The 20,826-nt window shown below is 42.6% G+C and overlaps 2 protein-coding genes across 2 annotated transcripts in view; one reads left to right on the forward strand and one right to left on the reverse strand.

Annotated features, from left to right (window-relative positions):
- Nucleotides 1-407: 407 nt before the first annotated feature.
- Nucleotides 408-5,855, forward strand: LOC306974413 (N-lysine methyltransferase SMYD2-B-like). The gene is made up of 12 exons (XM_079571649.1): nucleotides 408-707; nucleotides 1,368-1,431; nucleotides 1,573-1,683; nucleotides 1,765-1,825; nucleotides 2,816-2,940; nucleotides 3,016-3,083; nucleotides 3,449-3,551; nucleotides 4,636-4,746; nucleotides 4,811-4,931; nucleotides 5,206-5,380; nucleotides 5,442-5,550; nucleotides 5,627-5,855. Exons 1-12 carry the CDS (start codon nucleotides 532-534, stop codon nucleotides 5,705-5,707), a joined length of 1,305 nt encoding a protein of 434 aa, XP_079427775.1. The 5' UTR covers nucleotides 408-531; the 3' UTR covers nucleotides 5,708-5,855.
- A 1,173-nt stretch (nucleotides 5,856-7,028) lies between these two features.
- The window catches only part of LOC306974414 (tyrosine-protein phosphatase non-receptor type 14-like), a 30,706-nt gene continuing 16,908 nt past the window's right edge, over nucleotides 7,029-20,826 (reverse strand). Inside the window, exons 4-20 of the mRNA XM_079571650.1 lie at nucleotides 18,213-18,310; nucleotides 16,949-17,016; nucleotides 16,643-16,713; nucleotides 16,158-16,245; nucleotides 15,838-15,926; nucleotides 15,654-15,741; nucleotides 15,444-15,526; nucleotides 15,105-15,165; nucleotides 14,358-14,436; nucleotides 12,546-13,006; nucleotides 11,115-12,371; nucleotides 9,878-10,024; nucleotides 8,918-9,136; nucleotides 8,221-8,349; nucleotides 7,859-8,093; nucleotides 7,613-7,776; nucleotides 7,029-7,527 (exon numbers count right to left, since the gene is read on the reverse strand). Coding sequence (XP_079427776.1) covers nucleotides 7,399-7,527; nucleotides 7,613-7,776; nucleotides 7,859-8,093; nucleotides 8,221-8,349; nucleotides 8,918-9,136; nucleotides 9,878-10,024; nucleotides 11,115-12,371; nucleotides 12,546-13,006; nucleotides 14,358-14,436; nucleotides 15,105-15,165; nucleotides 15,444-15,526; nucleotides 15,654-15,741; nucleotides 15,838-15,926; nucleotides 16,158-16,245; nucleotides 16,643-16,713; nucleotides 16,949-17,016; nucleotides 18,213-18,310 — 3,466 coding nt within the window. The 3' untranslated portion in view covers nucleotides 7,029-7,398. The remainder of the gene's footprint in view (nucleotides 7,528-7,612; nucleotides 7,777-7,858; nucleotides 8,094-8,220; nucleotides 8,350-8,917; nucleotides 9,137-9,877; nucleotides 10,025-11,114; nucleotides 12,372-12,545; nucleotides 13,007-14,357; nucleotides 14,437-15,104; nucleotides 15,166-15,443; nucleotides 15,527-15,653; nucleotides 15,742-15,837; nucleotides 15,927-16,157; nucleotides 16,246-16,642; nucleotides 16,714-16,948; nucleotides 17,017-18,212; nucleotides 18,311-20,826) is intronic.

Genomic DNA, 20,826 nt, shown 5'->3' on the forward strand with positions numbered 1-20,826 from the left:
AACATGAGCTTTGTTCTGCCCAAATCTACATGTTACTCACCAGCTGGCGGCTTCTTCCAACAAACTGTTCGTGTCGTTCGTTTTGACCTTCACGATGTTGCATTCAGACGGCGATCTGTTGCAGCAGCAGCGCCGTGTCACGTGCAACAGGTGCTAAAAATGATCTTGCTACAAGTTTTGCTCATTTACCAAGTGCCAGACTGCAGTGCGCCACTGTAACTGAGGGCGGCGCTGTTTGCTTTCTATTTGTTCAGTCTAATCACGCATGTATAATGACAGGAGGGAGAGAAAGAGAAAGTTGCAATAAAAGTCAACCTAAATAGCCTATAAAATGTCTATAAATTGGGCTTTAGTTCACAGCTTTCAGGCCTTTATTTTTGCTCTTTTTTGTTTTGTGTTAAATGTTAATGGAGGTGGTGTCTGCCTTGCAACTGCTGCCCAGAAGTCTGGTGGGTGTCGATCAAACCGTGGGGCAGCTGCAGTGTCGGTGCGTCATGGTCATTTTGGACAGAGAGGAGACAGATCACCACCATGCCGGGCAGCGCCAGCATCAAGGGCCTGGAGAGGTTTGACAGTCCGGGAAAAGGTCGGGGTCTGCGAGTGACCAGGGCGTTTAAAGTGGGGGATCTGCTCTTCTCCTGCGCCGCGTACTCGTCCGTGTTGGCAGTGGAGGAAAGAGGCAGTTTCTGTGAGCTCTGCTTTACCAGGTAACGAAAAGTGTGCACTGGCATCAGACAACTCTAGTGTTGCGCAGTATGAGCCTGCTGTCAAAGAAGAGGGCTTAAGCTTTTGCAGAGCAGTTCACTAAATGGATCTGTTTATTATAGATATATATTTGTGGCAACTCTGAGGTCAGCACACATTATTTACTGTTTGAATAAAGTTTTTCCTGTGTTCAATTAAATAGTGTAAAATGAGGCCATAATATAATGCAGGCCAGTGTGTGAAATGAATCAGTTTGCAATAATTAATAGATGTTAAAATAACCTGGCACTATATTTTGGCCATTTAGGTTATAGGTTTTAAACAAATACATTAATACATAAAGTAAGATGATGCTCTACAGCTTGATACAATCAAAGCACACAGCACAAAGGGGAGCAATCTTACTGACAGAATGCTGAATACTATTAATACCAACATTACACTGCACAATGTGCTCCTTTAGACATTACTCTAAAACGTTTTGCCCTGTGCTTTTATGAGTGAAGCAGCTGCCTCGGTGTGCCTCTATTAATACACCAGCATGTTTCAAAGCCCCTCATTGCTATAACGAAGCACCAGCAACTGCTCCATCTTGTCTTGTGTATGATGCCACTAAGCACTCAGTTTATTAACCTGTGGATCCATATTGTAATCATAAACAGCAAACAAGGTCTGGCGAGATGTGGCAAGTGCAAGAAAGCGTTCTACTGCAATTCCAAATGTCAGGTACAGGACACTGCGTAAATAAAGATCAGTTCTAATGCTGAAGTTGCACTGCCTGTAAAACACTGAACACACTGAAGGTTGGATACATCGTTTATTTTCTCCTGCCTTTGAGCTCTATCTGAATCATTGCACTGTGCGCAGAAAGCAGACTGGCCCATGCACAAGCTCGAATGCGCCTCAATGGTTGCTTTTGGGGAGAAATGGTGTCCATCTGAGATTTCACGGCTGGTTGCCAGGATCCTTGTTAAAAAGGTTGGTTGAATCTGTGAAAGAAATGCTGTCATTTTTTTTACAAGGTGTATAATACACAGTGTGTTGTTATTGACTTTGTAGAAATCACAGAAAGAAAAATGCTTATCAGAGGAGATGTTGCAAGTGGGAGAGATGCAATCACGTGGGTGAAACACATTCACTACTCGGACATAAGTGTCTGTTGCTCACATGGTACAGCAACTGTCCCTCCTCCGTTGTTCACATAAGACTATGCACATTATTCGAGGGCTCATTGCATGTCCTGCTTCAGCACAGCCCATTGAGATTGGGCAGAGAGAGAGGGCCCCATAGCCACATCTATATATACCAGAAGTGGAGCAAATGGGATAGAGACGGTATAACAAGTGTAACAACTTAAAGAGCTCTTCAGGCTGACACACACAGACCTGATTACAAGTGCCTCTGCAGAACAAGAGCCTAATCCATGCATGTGCAGAAGCTTTATTTGAACTTTTATTCCATCGTTGCTGTTGTTTCTTTTGAGCTACATCCAATTTATTTTTATAATTTATGTGCTCTTCGCCGCTACAGACACCACGGGGGCAGTGTTCAATAAATTAAGACTGTATATTAACTCTATATTTATTCAGAATTCATGATTAAACTAATGTGATGTTGTAGTGAATCAATTTTCTGCTTCCTTAAATGCATTTATATGAACACAAACTAGAAACATGTTCATCTTCATTTATGCCTTAACTACTAGATGGCGCGAGAGACCCACTTGGTGCGGTCTAAGGGCCAGATGAGAGCTCTGGGGGACCGAGCTTGTCCCCCTTGAGTAAAAGTGGGTCATTCTGAAAGGCTGAGTGTCTGGTGTGTGAGGATGAGCGTGGTGTTGTGTTACATGTCCAAGTCAATACTCAGAGACGCACACTGTAAATGGAGAAAGTGGTGGTGATTGTTTCTGTCACAGTGCGAGGGGATTGGCAACTCAAACTGTTGTACTTGTATCACTGGTTGGTCTTCTGTTATTTTAGTTGTTTAGTTGGAAATGCATTTATGTTGTGTGGTGGTTTTTATGAGACAAATATGAGGTGGCAGTTGGTGTGGTAAAGATTGCTCCCTGCTTGCTAAATGTATTAATAGGTGTTTTTTTTTTTATATATAGATTTGGAAGATATGGACAATGAGAAGAGGGAGATGACTGAAGCAGAAATTGCTCAACTACATCAGTTTTACTCAAAGCATCTGGACTTCCCTGACCACGATGAGCTTCTGAGCCTCTTCTCACAGGCATGACACAAAACACCGTGCAACCTTTGTCGACAAGTATTCTCTTTTGATAACTGTGCCGAATCTACATCATAGGTCGCTTGCAATGGATTCACTATTGAGGACGAGGAGCTGTCTCACTTGGGAACTGCTGTGTACCCCACGTAAGCAACACATTCATGCAAGTTTCTTTGTATAGTCTTTGTTTTGGAGTTGTTTTTCCCATTGGCCAGACTCTAAATAGCCAGTGCCGTGTATCCGGGGTAGACGACTCTGTCCTCCCCAGTTGGTCATTTGGTGGTTAAGCTAGCCCCCCTGCTGTTACCAAAGCTGTTTAGTTTTAAAATTGGCTTCACGAAGGTGAATTTACCCCCTCAGTCTCTCATTGGGCTATTTGCAGCTAGGTAACAACAAGGTCGATAACATGTCTCACGGCCACTGAAACCGTTATCGGACAATGGAGCTGCTTTGTTGTGTATACAGACGAGCTGGAAAAGTGATTTCAATTTAAGCATTTCATTTTTCACAGTGTGGCCCTCATCAACCACAACTGTAATCCCAACACCATCATCACTTACAAAGGGACGTCGGCGCAGATTCGGGCTGTAAATGACATGAAGGCTGGAGATGAGGTAAGAAAGGGCAGTTGCTGACACAGAGATGCAAAAAAACCTCATTATTTAGTCATGTTTGACTGAACATAATGAGCTACAGCTTTTAATGAAGGCATTTAATTCACTAAAACTGTCTGGGATTCTTTTATGAAGTTGAAGTATTAGGGGCAGAGGCATTGGATTACGGTAACAAAAATGGTGGTTTACGTTTTCACCTAACAGCAAGAAACTGAAATCCCAGGTTCAGTTCTCTGGCCAGGTCGAAGCTTTGCTGCTTAATTTCCCGCTACCACTGAAAACATGTACAATATCAATCAATCAATCAATCAATCAATCAATCAATCAATCAATCAATCAATCAATCAATCAATCAATCAACCAATCAAAGTTTATTTCTGTGGCACTTTACAACAACAATAGGGTCACTGACTCCCCTCAAAAACAATCCCTTATCATCTCTTTCCTGTTTAAAGGTAAAGCAAAAAGAAGAAGTAGTCAACAACAGCAATACATGCACTTTCTACATACGGGAAACACATATGTTATAAATATAGTCATCACAGTATAGGTTTTAAAAGCCTGTACCAGGACCATGGCAGTGGGTCAGTAGAAGTGTGTCAGTGTGTGAGCTTTATGGGAATCAGCAGATAAAAGGACCAGTGTGGGTATTTTCAGACCTGGCGTCTGCCTCTCTGATTTCTGCCAGTGAAAGTGATTACATAGTTTTAGACTTCTCTGTTTGCCCCACAGTGTTAAGTTTCAAAACACATTTGAATTTAGTTTTAGCCTTTTGACAAAAGCTGTTTTTACCAAGAGTCTGACAACAAAGCAAATGGTATTGTGTAGTTTCAGCGGCTTTAGCAAACTTACATTCAGTAGTATCACACTGGAGTCTTAAGTTAGTCTTGTATTTTTTTGATTGAAAAGAAAGAAAATCCAAATATTTTTCTTTATGTCCCTCCTGCTGATTTTTGTTTTTATTAGTCAATGACAATGTCTTGAAATGTTTTGTATCAATTAAATCCTAATATACTAATTTTAGTCAGCAATAATGTTATGCAGACAAAAACGTATCACAAAGTGTATGTGCCTGTGTCTTTAGGTCTTCATCAGTTACATAGACCTCCTGTACCCAACAGACGATCGCAACAACAGGCTGAGAGAATCCTATTACTTTACCTGTGACTGTCCGGAGTGTCAAAGCAGGTCCCAAGTAAGAAATCTATTATATTTCACTATTGCAACATTGAAATTATATGTTTATTTGATTCGTTCAGGACAAGGTAAAGTTAAAAGTGCGTAAGCTCAGTGATCCAATCGAAGAGGAGGATGTGAACAATATGGAGCGCTACGCCAGGAAAGCCATCAAGGAATTCAGAGCTTCAAAATCCTGCAAAAATATCCTTTCATGATATTTGTTTATTCATTTATTTATTTATTTATTTTTTAAATCCATGAGAGTTGTGTGAGAGTTGCAATTACCTTTTCCCAGACAATTAACTGTAAATAGTTTCATCTCATGTATTTCATTTTAGATTTACACGCTGTCATGTGTCCATTTGCAACCTCAGTCTTTGGTTTGGATTCCCCTCTGACATTCATTTAATCGCCTTTTCACAAATGTGCTGAGGTTTCAGACTTGGCTGGTAGCTGGACCTTGACTCTTTAGCACCCCCTAGTGAGCTGCTGGAGATCTGCGAGCAGAGCCTGGAGAAGATGGGGTCAGTTTTCGAAGACTCCAATGTGTACATGCTGCACATGATGTATCAGGCCATGGGCGTGTGTCTGTACCAGGGAGACCTGGATGAAGCTGTCAGATATGGGGAGAAGTTAATCAGGCCATACAGGTATTTCAAAAATGTTTTTCATGTAAATGGAGCTTATACTAATGTCATATTTTCATTGCAGCCAGCTCTACTCTCCCTACTCCCTGAATTTGTCCTCTCTCTACTTGAAGCTGGGCAGACTGTACATGGCATTGGACAGGCCCTCTAATGCACTCAAAATTCGAACGAAGGTAAAGTTGAACCAAGACATGTGTTGTTGTGATCGCAAACAGATTTCATACTGATGTGTTTCTGTCTGTGCTGCAGGCAATGGCTATAATGGAGGTGGCCCATGGAAAAGATCACGTTTACCTGACAGAGCTGTGCAATGAAATGGCTCAAAAATGAAGAGCTAAAAACACAGTAATGACTCCTATGGACTGCATTTACTACATAAGAAGCTTTATAGAACTATAGGCACTTACCATTTTTGTATTTGTAACAGAGAAGTCATGTTTTTACTCAGATTTTGTCAATACAACGTTTATGTAACAAAGTAACTGGTGTTTTCCGTTAATGGACAGTTTGCTGTGGCCCAGACACATCAGCTGTCCCCGTCTTCCTTCGGTGTCAAGCACACTTTGCAGGGTCAGAGCCACAGACCAGAGCAGCTGCATTCGCCTCTGGGACAAGAAAGTGGTTGTTTCATGAAACCTAACAACTGTTTCACACAAAAACAAGGCCATTGTGGTCACTTTCTTAAAGAAAATAAGGCTTTATTGCATAATGAGCAGGTAAAACAGCTTCATACATACAGTATTTGGGCAAAGAAAAGTTATGCACTGAAATTGCATAAACAAAACATCTGTACATATATTTGTAAATCTTTTTGTTTTGCCAACAAAGAAAGAGAGAGAAGAGATAAATTAAAAACAAGCAGTGGAATGCTGTGAGAAAATACTGTCAACAAAAGAAGTGCAACAAACACTTGTATGTCAAGAGTGCACTGGGCTGAAAGGCTAATAAACAAGATTATATACAGGTACAGTAAAATAAAAAAGCATGCATAGTTTATTATTTGCAGTATTTGTGGTACCAAGTCAAAGGAAATATATATATTTATATATAAAACATTTAAACATCTTTGTGTTCCATACCTATTATGTACAAAGTTACTTTGGGCATGGCTGGTTTTGCATTACATTTGTCAACACAAACAAATGCTGAAAATGAATTTTAAATGGGACACATTAACTTGATAAGACTTTGATCAGATCGCACGGCAGGACCTTTTCAAAAATCATTTGTTTCTCTCTCATCCTTCAAAAACAAAACCAACGCAACAATAAACTGCAGTTTTACACAGATGCACGGATTAAACGATTGTTTCTTTGGAGGTAAAAGCTGGATCGATCTTTCCAAACTGGGTTCATATCCTGGCAGCCTCTTCGGATTCATAAGGCACAAAAACAAATCACTTATGTTATGAATAACTGTTTCAACAAAAGCTGTAATGTAAACATTGATTTTTGTATACAATGTTTTGAAACAAAAACACAAGATCACGGAGCTGAAAACTGGATAATACATAGTTATTTGGACACTTACTATTTACAGAGAAAACAGAGAAAGGCTAGTAGAACAATTAAGACATATTCAGACACTTAAAAAAGCTTATAGGATTTCAATGAAAATGAACGTTGCCATTTAATGGAGATAGGATAAATAAATAAAACAAAAAAATGTTTTACTGGCAAAAGGTTGTATTGGTTGATACCAAATAAACATAAATGGCATTTTAGTGTGATTTAACACTTAAGTTGGCAATACTTTTAGAGTCTACATCTGACCAACAATAGCAATACTGCCACCTACTGTCCATGCAGCATACCACTGTTCTGAGCCAGTGAGGACATTGGAAATGCAACTGGATAACATTTATATCAACTTGCAAAACACTGCTCATTCACCAGACCAGTGTGAAGGCAAGACAGAGTCCAAGACACTTCATTTGCCCAATGTTCAATGGCTGTCCCAATGTAAAACTTTGAGTCTGTTAAACAGTAAATCAAGTACAACTGAATCTTGGATGGACACATTCAGATGAGACGGGAGTTCTTGAGGAAGTTAATAAGGACTTGGTAGACAAACTTGTACTGAGAGATTGTCTGCACCATGAGCATCCTCTGCTGCCTCAGCTTAGCCAGCATGACCGGGACCTCCATGGGCTGAAATAGAACAACGCATAAGAAACATTGGTCAACATTTGATGTCCAGAAAAGATAATAAACATGAAGAGCAGTGATCACTGACCTCATTGTGCTCCAGGCAGCTAATCATAAGCTCGGTGAGGATGACCACTCCAGTGCGGCCCACCCCAGCACTACAGTGCACCACCACAGGGGGGTTAAGACTCTTGGACGTGTCCAGCATAGAGTTAGTGTGCCTTCTTACAGACTGAATCTCCTCCAAATAAGCTGTAATGTGATGCAGAGAATACAATCAACAACATCTTACATACAGCAGTGTGGCACAGAAAACTGGTGTGTCCAAACTCACAGATAAATCCCTGGACATATTCGGGACAGCCCTGCTCTGGCCAGTCTGTGTACTGCAGGTGCCACACGGTCCTCTCCTGTCCCGACAGCAGGTGTTTTACCTTTAACCCGGTGGTGGCGTAGCAGCCGGAGTCAGTGCGGAATTTGGTGGTCACCTTGAACTTGCCGTGAGTGGCAGAGTTGTGCTTGGAGCCCAGTTTGGGCCAGTAGCGATGGCTCTTGGAGCGACCGCCCTCCTAAAGCAGAGAGTAGTAAGGTTATATGATATAAAGAATTTTACACACACCAAAGAGTGAAGGGATGCACAGATGGCAGATGCTGACCACTGGAACATCTGCGGGTCCCATGAGTGTGTGTGCGTACCTCCTCAGCTGTAACCATGGCAATGACGTTGACCCCCTGCTCCCAGACCATCTGCCAGAAGTCTGCGCAGGTGTTGGCCAGTGGGCCTTGAGTGGCGATGTAGTGCCACTCTTCTCCTCTGATCACCATCTGGGAAATAGGGCATTAGAAAACAATAAGCAGACAATAAAAGTGTAAAAAATGTCACGTTTACTGTGACAAATACAGAAATGTTACGAGAACCACCACAAGATGGCACCACTACTGCCAGTTTCATCTATCACGTTCAAATATACAACTTTATTAAACTAGCAATAAATATTCTCAACACATACAACACAGAATATGATAAACAGGTACTTTATCTTTCAAATGTTTAATTTATTACATGTATTTGTCATTCACTTATTTTGTAAATGCTCAAAATGTTTTCAGATGAATAGAGGGTTAGTGAGAGCAGCTCTAGTTGACTTAAGGGGGTTTGAACTACATTCTCAAGGAATTCTCAAACCGCTTACATGAACAAACAGCCTTTTTGATCCTTTCTGTCTAAACTGCTTTCTTCTTAAAAACCACAACAAGAAATGTATATAAATAATATGCTCGCAAAAATGCTTGTCATGGTTTATCAAACAAAATGTTCAGAGATATGTGGGGACATCTTCTTGCTTTTGTTTAAACCCCACCCCGTCCAATGACAGATTTAAACAGTGTTCACCTTTATGTGTGAAGCGTTGATGTAACCCGCATTGTTCTCCTTGTTGGGAACCAGCTCCACGCGGTTGTCTTCATAGGGAACCACGTCCCGAAAGCGGTTGCGTTCTGCGTTTTCTGGCAGAGTGGCTGTGGTGGCGGCGCACTCCGACCTCTTCTTAGGCACTTGCTCATATTCCGTGAAGACCTGATCCTCCTCCAGCTTCAGCTCCAAGGTCTTACACTGCAAAACAAGGAGGAACGTTTACGACTTCGCCCACTGACCGCACATGTCTGACAATGAACACGTAACCATGCATAACTAGGGTGTTAAAACCCGTCTATATTGTGACACTGAAAATGTCCAAATTATCTGTTTAAGCTTCAACATTTCTATAAGGGCAATCCAAAATCTACTTTCAGAATTATTTAGAAGCTATACGTAACATAACATGGGAAATTGATGGACTTTAACACAGACCGAAAACTCTGCTGTATTTGTCTGAATCAAAGCTACCTGTTTACAAGGGCAGCCATGTTTGAGAGGGCATCAGCTCTTTTAACTGTGGTCCTTTCACTCGTTCTCAGGTCACATTCTTGACATACCAGTGGGCCCAGCGGCGATAAGCAGCACCATGCCACACGTTCCACAGCCCACTTAAGACTTACCCCCTTTAGCTGAGCAGCAGTCCAGACAAAAGCCGCTTTCAAACCACTTCACTGTCTCCCTAACTAATGTATGCAAGAATCCTGTTTATTATTTTGGCGGGTAGGTTTCACCCGATAGGAAAGCTGAGTGTGAAAGGGGGGTGAAGAGCAGGGAGAGACATTCAGCTAGTTGTCTTGACTTGAAGCTGGCATTTCTGTTGTATCCTCGAACAAAGATGCATTTCAGATTAAGACAGTGCCTATTTACATTTGTCAGCTTTTAGAAATAGAAATGCCAGAATTAGTCATTACATGAGAGCAAATGTAAACACCTCACCCTCTCGTCAGAAGCAGATTTGGAGCTGTCCTCTGCGGGGCCCTTCGTCCCTGTCACCGGCATCCGGGCCACACACAGCCCGTTCAGAGCGGCCATCATCAGCGGCCTCTTCACGGAGTCCACTGACATCTTCTGTCTCTCCAGAGTCTTCAACAGAGAGGAGCCCAGAGTTAGTTTAACTGGCAGCATCGCAGCCCGCTTCAAAACACTGTGCGCATGTCTCCAGGGAGAAAAGTGTGGGAGCCTGGGAGGAGTGAATGTCCGGGGCAACGCCGCATGAGCAACTCTCCTTCGAGTTTGTCAAAAGGTGTGCGCTACGAGACCCACTAAGAAGAAAGCTTATTAAGGGTAGTCGTGCAGCGTCTAATCTGCTGCATATTGCCTTCATCCTTCTCCTTCACATTGCGCCATTCTCTCTGCCTTTTTAGGTTATCTCCTCAATTTTTCTGTGGCTGTGTAGCTTCTCAGAAAATACAAATGACTTTTCTTTGCTTTTTTTAATTTATTTTTTTACCACTGGTCAATCTTTGCGCACTTTGCCCCACATTGTACAGTCTCCTCTTCCTGGAGGATTAAAGCCAATAATCTCTGATGCTGGTAAACCTTGTGGACAGCTCCACCCTTCTCCAGGTCTTAAACCACAGCGGGACAGTCAAAACAACAGCTTGGGAGACAACAATATCCCCTTAAAATAACTATATCTAACTGTCAATGTCTACTGCATTGAATAATATACAGAAATAAAACAACGCTATATGAAAAAGCTACTATTTTACTCCAGGACAAAGAAACATTGTAATACAAATAAATGACATGTTTAATATCTTGGCATGAGAAAAATGGCTGAAGCACAATAACAGTTTGCAATCCAAAGAAATAATCTACGGGATTTGGAGGGTTTACCTGCCAAGGTGAACTCGGAGCCTTGTGCTACTAGTGCAGGATTACTGCAAATTGGGAGCTGCTGAAAGAGCAAGTAAACAAAAGATTGCAGGGAAAAAATATTTCACTGCCTAACTTTTGAATTTGTCTTTCTGGGGGGTGACAATACTCCTGCTAATTTTCAAATCTCCAAACACACTCTGAAATGCATGTGTTTATTGTTTTGCTTACACCTCACATTTCAGATTTGAGTGAATGCTCCTGGATGTGCATGAAATCTTACATTTTAGAAACATAAACTACAATTCTAATCACAATTGCATTACTTTTTGGACATAATGCAGGCCCTTCTTACCCTTTGCGCAATCTCCCTCTCCACGATGCTGTCCTCCAGGGAGAACATCTCGGAGACGGGCCTCTCTTTGACTGGTTCCTTTCTCACTCGCTCCTTCACACAGGTCAGGTCCGGTTCAGAGATGGAGGGCCCCAAGACACCTCCATTCACCCCACTCTGGTCCCCTCCGCGCGTCAGCGTCCCACTCGCGCCCTCACAATCACCTTCTCCACCAGGCGCCACAGAGGTCTGGCTCTGTCCTGCTGTAAGTGCTCGGTTTTGGCCTTGGTTAATGTCCGCAGGTGTGTGGCTGCTCTGAGGTGCTTGATTGTGGTTATGGTGGTGGCTGGGTGGACGCATCTGGGTGGAGCTGGGTGGTCTCGGTGGGCCTGGGTACTCGGGTGGAGGTTTGTTGGGTAGCTTCGCCAGAGCGGCCTGAAGCTGAGCACTGATGCTGATGTCTTCATTTAGGCCTGGGATCTGAACGTCCAGCTCGGGCCTCTCCTCCTCCTCCTCTTCCTCACTCTCACTGCTGTGGATGAGCATGGTGGCGTTAGAGAGGGTCTTCTGGTGCTGATACGCCACCGGCGCAGCGACAGGCGTTTCAGGCGACTTCTGGGCAGGAATCTGTTTAGGGATCTCCTTTATCGGCTGAGGTGGCTGAGGAGTTGGAGGTGTCTGGGGAATAGGTTGAGGTTGCGGTGGCATTACGTGTTCTCTAAGAGTGTTTCTCCGCAGCAGCGGGGCGTTCATACTCTTCATGACCATCCCCTCCATGCCTCCCGCTCGCATGCTGCTAATCACCTCCATGCTGTGCCTTTTGCCCAGTGTGGAGCGGTGCTTGGCCGCAGCCGTCAGCGGCTCACTGGCCTCCTGCAGAGACTGGTGCACCACAGCCGAGCTATCAGGCTGGAAGGTTTTGACCGACAGCTGCACCATGCGGGTGACCAGCTCAGGACTGCTGCCCCCGATGCAGCGGTGCCTGTGGCTGGCCAGGTCCGGGGTGCTGGTAGCGGGCCTGAAAGAGTTAGAGGGGTACGGAGGAGGGGGGCGCGACAAGTGGTTCCTTAGCATGTTCGCAGTGGCAGCGTAGCTCCCAGCATTAGGTCCTTGTTTGGTGTTAGCCAGCTCAGGTGTGCTGACAGTGTGAGAGATAGAGCTCCCTACTCCCCCTCCATTAGCGCTGACTCCTCCATTTATACAGACCGGAGCGAGGCCCTGGGAGTTGGCCGGACCTCCCTGATGAGGACCATGGGACACTGGTTTGCTGTAGCTGATCTAAAACAAAGAAAAAGTGCAAACAAAGTGATATTCTTCTTTTCTCATTGTGTACTTTAGTCATATTTGCGCTTTCTAAAATGAAGGGTCTAGTGATAAAGTGAACAATTGCACAAATACCACATCATACAAAATGTGGTTCTAGTGCATATTGTGCTCCAGCTCATTATTTACCTGTGCTGTGTAGGGTCCAGGGCAGCCAGGATACGGCCCCCTCTCCCTCATCTCCGGTTGGCTGTAGACCAGAACCTCCGGCTGTCTGTACGCACACGCATTACTGATGTTGAGGCTGCGCAGCGATTGACTGTGAAGGTCTTGGTGGGCCGGCAGCATGCGCCTCTTCTGTCTGATCACAGCCTCATATTCCGGTGTGGGCCTGTAGGACGGGGCTATGATGGCGCTGTGGCGGTGGCTGGGCAGGTAGTCGGGCCTCATCAGCTCACTGCCCGGGATGCTGAGGTTGGAAGACATCGGCGATGGGGGGATGAATGTCTGCGAGTGGTTTAGGGAGCCCAGGCTGGGGCTGCTGTACATGCTGCCATTGGGAACATTGCCGTTGCGGTAAGGGAAGTCCATTTGGCAAATGTCAAGACTGGTCTCTGATTTGTAGTAGGGATCGTCAGGGAATATACTGTCTACAAAGAAACAACAAAAAGGAAATCATGCACTTATTATTAGGGCTGGGTACGGTTAAATGATACCAGTTTGGTATCGGGAAAAAAAGATTATCTCATAATCTCATAACTTTAGATCCAAGTTTTGATGCTGTTGGTCCAGGAACAACATTAAATGAAGTGAACTAGTTGTTTTGTTTTTTCCTTTTTTAAATTATTTTTTATTATTTATTATGTTATTCAACTTCATTTTTGCTATTTTTTTTGTTATTAATATTTTCCCAATTTTCCCAATTTTTAAATTATTTTTTTCAAATATTTTTTCCTTATTTTTGCTGCAATTGTCCAACATTTCCCCCCAAATTATTCCCAATTTTTGACACACATTGGAGATGAACCCAATATTGTAAATTTGCGAATCTTCCACACATTATTGCTGAACAATAATAATATTTTAGTCTATGTATCGGAAAAGTATTGTTCAGGTACCAGTATCGAAGACCAAGTATCGTTAAAGTACTGGTATCAAAACAAATGTAACAGTTCCCAGCCCTACTGATTATTATGGTTTTATGCGTCCTTGGTTTAAGCTTCATGCCATGAAGATATTTTTGGTGCAATCTTTTGTTTACAATTGTTTGGAATTTCTCAATTTTCAACCATTACAGTTATATTTTTTATATGATTGCAATGAACGATGAAGGGCTTATACAGTACACATGATGCATTATTATTATTTTTCTTGTGTTATATTTAACATAAAGCTCATGTGAAACTATCGCACACCCAAAGCTAATCTGAGCCCAGACAATTGGAGAGATGCCTGAGGTCGCCCTGTGGAGAGATCTTACACCCACACATGAAAGCACACCCAGACTCTTTTTTTTCCACGCTTTCCGTTTTACCGTTGACACGAGCGGCTCTCCGGCGCGGCGTTATAAGGCATAGCGAGTGTGAGAACAAGTCAATGAAAGAGCAAAGCGCGTATGAGGTCACCACTTTCAGACCCAAACATTTCATTTAACTGGCTGGGAGGCTGTTAAATCGAAAATGGACTCTGAGTCAGATGCGTTGTGGGAAACACACAATTAGCTCTGTTAAAAAATGTTTTTCTTATTAACTGGCAGATTGGGCCTTGAAACTGCATTTGCATTGGGTTCAGGAAGTATTTATATCCATGTAGTCTGACACTGAAAATGTTATTGTGTTTGTAGTTGTGGTTAAAAAAAATGTGACGCTATTTGAGGCTGGCATTACTGCATCGTAAGCATTAAGCAATGGAATGAGTCTTGGTATTAGGGCTTGTATCATGACTGCTACATAGTAAAAATATATATAATAAAATAGGCCTGAAGGGTATTCTTTTTCTTACCTTGGGAGCTTTGCGTGTCCTGATAATGCTCTCCATATTGTGAACGCATTGACTGGAAATTGCAGGACTGAGGCCGTGGCTAAATAAGAAGCAAGACAAAACAAATAATGACATTTAAACGTAGTCACAGTAAATTGAATTGTAATATTCAATACTTAACATTTACATTGCGAAAACTAGAGAAATTGTATAATTATTTGCACGAGTGGTAAAGTTGCTGACAGCTCCTGTGTGTGTGTGTGTGTGTGCGTGCGTGCGTGCGTGTGTGTGTGTGTGTGTGTGTGTGTGTGTGTGTGTGTGTGTGTGTGTGTGTGTGTGTGTGTGTGTGTGTGTGTGTGTGTGTGTGTGTGTGTGTGTGTGTGTGTGTGTGTGTGTGTGTGTGTGTGTGTGTGCGTGTGCGTGTGTGTGGTTTTCCTGACTGGAATCTGTGATCCAGTTTATATAAATGGACAACTATTGTGCCACATTTAGTTTGGCCATTGTCTCGGCAGCAGGGAGGGAAACTCACAAATCACTGGTTTCATTGTCGCAACCGGAAATCAAACCCGAGAGACAAACTTTCCAACAGGGCCCGCTGTGCCAATGAAGTGTCCAAGAAAGCGCTGCCCTGGCTGAGAAAACTAGGTCGCCAATTCAGTCTTTTCATTTAGACTCCCTGATTAGTTGCATCTGCTTTTGTTTTATAAGGGTATAAACACAGCCACTCTCAACTAGAAAACAGTGAATGTAAAGCAGTTCTGACATTACCAGGGAAAGGCGGTGGGTCCAGGTGGAGCGCCGTCGGATTGGTGCAGGAGAGTGAGTGGGCCTAAAAACAACACACAAACTTATCACTATTTCTCTTGCATTGACAAGTCTAATGACAAGTCTCTTCAAACTAATTCTTCATTCTCTTCTTCCTGGAAATGTCTGTCTCATAGTAAAGAGCAATTTTTTTATACTGACACAGCTTTTCTTGCTAAAATGACTAACATTTTCTTAGGCAAGTTGTATTACTTAATTCTAGTGTAAAGGGTGATTATCAAAAGGTGTTATGCCCTTGTTCTCACAACATTCATGCAATTCAAAGGTGTCCTTCAAACTTACTCTGCACAGATCTTGTTTTGTTTGTAGAACTTATGTCTGGCCGTGAAGAGCCGAGAAATGTACTTGGCCATTTCCATATCCTCCTGCAAATACGGCGATAAGGCAGGTATTTCAATAGCTGCTCCAAATGCAGTGATTTTGACACACATGATTTGCATGACTTCACTTCCCAGTGCAGCCCTGGGAGGCATCCGCAGACACAACACTCACCATGTGAAAAATGATGGTGTCGTCTCGACTCGTTATCTCCACGGTGATGGCCGACTTGTTGTGAGCTATAGTGCCAATGTCTTTCCATCTGTTATACGTGAGAGCATTCAATGTACAAGTTGAACTTCAGAAATATAAATCTATGCAAATATTGAAACGAAAAATGTGTCGAGACAAGACTTGCCTGTGAAGCATGATGGATCTGCCATTTCTGTGCTTGACAAACACTCCAATGAAGGACACGCCGATGAAAATGTCATTGGTGTAGTTGTCCTTAAAACCAAATATCATGGATATATATGAAGGACAGTCACTGCTCACTGTAATGGGAACTTGTAACTTCAAAGGCTAGAATCTCAAATGCTTTTTTATCACACTCTAGGACAACATCTCCACTACAAGTAGCACCAACAGAGACAAACATGTCTAGTCATATACTTACACTATTGTGATTTAATTTTATTTTTTTTAATTACTGAGGGAAGACTCATCCTGATGGTTTACCTTTGCGGGGAAGCTCTCCTGTCCAAATCCATCCAGCTTCTCCACCTGCCTGATGTACCGCAGCTCTGCCTCTGGAATGTGCATTTGACTGAGCAGTAAAAGAACACAGAAGGAAAATGCAGGGAAAGAATCATTACCAAGTAATTCTGCCAGTTTGTGTGTGATGTGAATAAATCTTCTTTGACTAAAGCTACTGAATTCTGGTGGTTTCTCCTCGGACCTTGGGATCAACGAACACACTTGGCGAGACCTTTTTGATACTTTAATACTTTAAACTTAACTGTTTAACTGTGTTTAAATTGATCTTATGGAGTCAGATTTTATGTAAATTTAGAGTTTTAATATTTCCTGTGAAATCGCCCACAGTGACAACAAATAATACATATTATTTTTATATTGGGCTTTTCAAAGGACTTAAAGAGCTTTAAAGTTCATAAACAAAAAGAAGGCAAAAATAGGCAAGCAAGTGATAAAAGAGACTGTACCAGTGACTCTTATGCTCCTCTGCAACCTTCTGTGTCCACTCCTCCAAGACTTCTTCTCCATTTGGCCAATTCTACAAACAGTAAATGCAAAAAATATTGTTTCTATATCTATATATTGATACATATTCTAGTTTCCAGGCATTCAGAAATAGATATTCAATTTGTTTTGGCTGTGTGTGTTTGTCTGTCTTTGTATGCTTTGTACCTGTCATTCAGGTATGTGAGAGGCGGTACAAGAGACAGCCAGAATGTGCCTGCAGGCTACACAAACTCGTGTTCATATCATATTTGAAGTGTGAAACTCACCACAGGGAACAGCACGTATTCCCTGAGGAAGTCCTGAGACTTGAATTGAGTGTAGTCTCCAAAGTCGGCTGTAAAAAAGACACAAGATCTTATTTATACAGTATGTAACTAAGGCTGGTATTTTCTTTCATTAATTGGGTGAAATGTTGCACAGTATGGCTTTTAAACAGGGGTGGTTTCCAAATGCCCACAGGTTAAAGGAATAGGCCACCGTTTTTATATACTAAGATATGTTCTTACCTCACTTTAGTCGAGTTAATATATCCCCGTCTGGTCATTGTCCGCGCGCTCTGTCACGCAAACGGAGCACATACGCAGCCTCTCCCATATGTGACATAGCTCCGAAAAAGCTCACGATAGAAGCTACCAAGCTCTTCCACGTGTTCCCTATTTAAATAAAGTTACGTGAAGTGTTTTCATGCGAAGTATATTTACACAGAAATGTAACGTGTCGATTTTATAAGCAAATAAAAAGGGGGACTATATTGTGAGGCGTAATGATACGAGGAGTAAAACGTCCGCGCAGTAACTCCTAAAGGTTATTGACGGAAGTGAGCGGGGGAAGTCTTTAGGAGTTACTACGCGGACGCTGTGCTCCTCGTATCATTACGCCTCACAATATAGTCCCCCTTTTTATTTGCTTATAAAATCGACACGTTACATTTCTGTGTAAATATACTTCGCATGAAAACACTTCACGTAACTTTATTTAAATAGGGAACACGTGGAAGAGCTTGGTAGCTTCTATCGTGAGCTTTTTCGGAGCTATGTCACATATGGGAGAGGCTGCGTATGTGCTCCGTTTGCGTGACAGAGCGCGCGGACAATGACCAGACGGGGATATATTAATTCGACTAAAGTGAGGTAAGAACATATCTTAGTATATAAAAACGGTGGCCTATTCCTTTAAGTACATCCTGAACACTGTTTCATACTAAGAAGTGGAGGTGAAGCTGCAGATCCTCATCCCTCAGATAAAGCTTTCCTAAGACTAACCTTGGAGCTAGAGATAAGCTAGCTGTTTACATTCCCCACAGAAACAGACAGCACCCGGGAACAGGACCCAGAGTGTGTGGAGACTGATACCATAGGAACTCAAGTGGACTGGCTCTTCCTGTGGTATGCGGCCATATTAGGAAGTGGAGTCAAGATGACCAGTCAAAAGTGTAGCATCTGCTCACTTATCCCCTCTTCGGTTACTTCGGTACTTACTTGGTTGATTTGTCACATGAAATGTCAGTGTGCGCAAGCAAAGCATTTGTACCTTGTACTGCTAGTCCCGCTAGTCTGATGCCCTGCTCAACTGTGCAGTGGAGACGTCCATCCAACACCTCCTTCTTCAGCTGAAGGTAATACTGATACCTGCAAAGATGGGAAACAGCTTAGGAAAATGTCTTTCAGTACACATAGGAGTTTTAATTATGTCCCACATGTCCAAATAAAAAGTGTAATTTAATGTTTCATTGTTTTTTGTACTTCCTAAATTCCTTTTTTACAATAATTTTATTTATTTAACTCTTTTCTCTCCATGTTTGGTTGCTTTAGTAACCGAGGATTTGTCAGAATGATTGCATTAACTCTACAGCAATGTGCTACATGTGGGAAAGAGGTGAATCACACTTCTTTACAATGATCTGTGACTCACTGCTGTACAAGTCGATTGATGACATTAAAAACAACCTCCCCCCTTTAAAACCTTGTTCTTGCAGTTGCTTTCTTAGGGTTGAAGTTGAAACTTGAATGAAATGCTTCAATGCTTCAAGAGAAAAGCATTAACCTTTGAATTTCTATACATTTCCTTGCCAACCTGAGGATGAGGCAACATAGCAGGACCAGTGCCTTGTCGGAGGTCTGCTTGTCTGAGTGTCTCTTTTATGTTTCCGCTCTGCCCACCACAGAATTCAAGTTCATATCCTTCTTGCGCATTTTTATCCCCCACTTCATGTTCTCTCTTTTTTGAGCTGCATTCTCCGGACTCCCTATAATCGGCGCCGCCCTCCTCCCTCACCCTGTCATTACACCAGTCGGCTAAGCTGCCATTCACCCTCTAATTAGCCAACTCCAACCTCGAGGGGCGGGGTTTGCAGCGGGCAAAGGGGAGGGGCCCGACAAGGGGCACAAAACCTTGGAATGATTGTGGACTTGACAAATAGCGTGTGTTTCCCAGCATCTCGGCATGTGGTCGCCCGTGTTGTGGTGCTATAGCTTGAGCTGCAAAGACGCAACATTGTGGAGTCTATAGGTGTGAGTGTGTCCTATTCAACATAAACAATGGGTGAGCATAAAGAGGTAGAGTTAGAGTACTTATGTAGGTATGAATGAAAAGCAATACGCAAAACAACCAAAGGAAAACATTTTGCCAATTTGAAATGTTACCTGTAGGGCTGTCACGATAATTACTAAATATTATATGTAAAACTTAGATTTTGAACTGAAGCAAATTTAGTTACATTATATTTCATGTTTATCGCAGCTTGTGTGGTATCGTGATGATGCACTTTTAGAGCAAAGGTTTACTGTCATTTTTAAGCCTGAGAGTTGACAGTATCGAATATCGTTGGGAGTCAATAATATGGTTTATCGCGATACTTTCCTGCCCCAATATATTGAACTTCCAATTTGGTATTGTGACAGGCCTAGTTACCTGTTTAGTTGCCCAATTGAAAGGCGCTCTTTGTATCATTGCAATGACATCAGACCTCACTTAACCACTTACCCCCCACCCCCACCCCAGACCGAGCACGTTCCCTCCAGTTCGGCTTTACCCAAATCTAATGTAGCTTCTCAACAGTGTATTATCTTATTTGAAAGCTAAGGCCTACAAAACTGATCATACATTTTTTTGTCACATATTGAAATGTTTTAAATATTTTCTGGCACACTTTTGTCACTCATTTGTTGCTTTTCTGTGGCTTTTTTCATTGGTTTTCTGTCACCTTTTTGCTGTTTTTCCGTCACATTTTGGTCGCTCTTTTGCTCTTTTTTTTTCAAGAAGCTTTTAGATTTGCGTTAAGCCAAACTGGAGACAATGTGCTCTGTTCAGGCGAGGGTTAAGAGTTTCACTTCAGGTAAATATTTATGTAGTTATTCACATTATGCTGCTCTTTAGAAAAGGGGCACTATAGAAATTTGCATGGAAATCTATCTACAGAAAACAACACTCTTTTATTAAGTTTCTTGAGTCACACATTTATAATTGAATATAAAGTCACTTATAGATACTCTTAACACTTTACCATTGTTTTTTAATGTATAAAGCTTCTTATTTTTTTGTATTTAATCTTGAAACATATATCTCATGAACCATATTGATAAAGTCTCAAAAATCAAGATGAATCTGTGTCTTTTGTTGTCATATAGCGTAGCCCACTTTAAAGAGATACAAAAACTAACTAATTGGAAACATTATGCTACTCGTAAACTCCAAAGTGACACAGGAAGGACATTGTAAGCAGCCAAATACTTCATTTTCACCTGTCAGCTCCTTGCCACTTGTCTCCACACCGTCAACACCTGACAGGTCCTGTATGTACCACCCGAGTGCGATAACAGGTGAACACACAAACACGCCGCACTGACAAAGGCGCACTCTTCCATACAAGGCCCGACAGGCGACTCGCACTTGGGCAGCGTGCCTCCGCGGGCACCGGGGGCAGCCACACGAGCACAAAGGAGCCCTTATGTGCCCACGCATGTTCAAGACAGAGCACCAGATGTCCGAGCCGCCTGGACAACAAGCCTCCAGCATATGCGTCCCATCCACCCCCTCCCCAACCCTCAACCCCGGCCCGGCAGAGGAGCCATGACCCTGGCAGGCCCCCCCCCCCTCCCCTCCCCTCCTCACTCCGGGATGGGTCCAGACGGCCTGTGTGGGAGGC

The sequence above is a fragment of the Gobius niger genome (assembly GCF_951799975.1).
Source record: "Gobius niger genome assembly, chromosome: 15".
Lineage (NCBI taxonomy): Eukaryota > Metazoa > Chordata > Actinopteri > Gobiiformes > Gobiidae > Gobius > Gobius niger.

What these genes read in the sequence shown, in the direction of transcription:
- LOC306974413 (XM_079571649.1), top strand. Translation starts at nt 532, where the DNA reads ATGCCGGGCAGCGCCAGCATCAAGGGCCTGGAGAGGTTTGACAGTCCG. An exon ending in CCAGGATCCTTGTTAAAAAG is followed by an intron (nt 1,684 to 1,764) that starts GTTGGTTGAATC and finishes TTGACTTTGTAG; the next exon opens with AAATCACAGAAAGAAAAATG. An exon ending in AGTGTCAAAGCAGGTCCCAA is followed by an intron (nt 4,747 to 4,810) that starts GTAAGAAATCTA and finishes TGATTCGTTCAG; the next exon opens with GACAAGGTAAAGTTAAAAGT.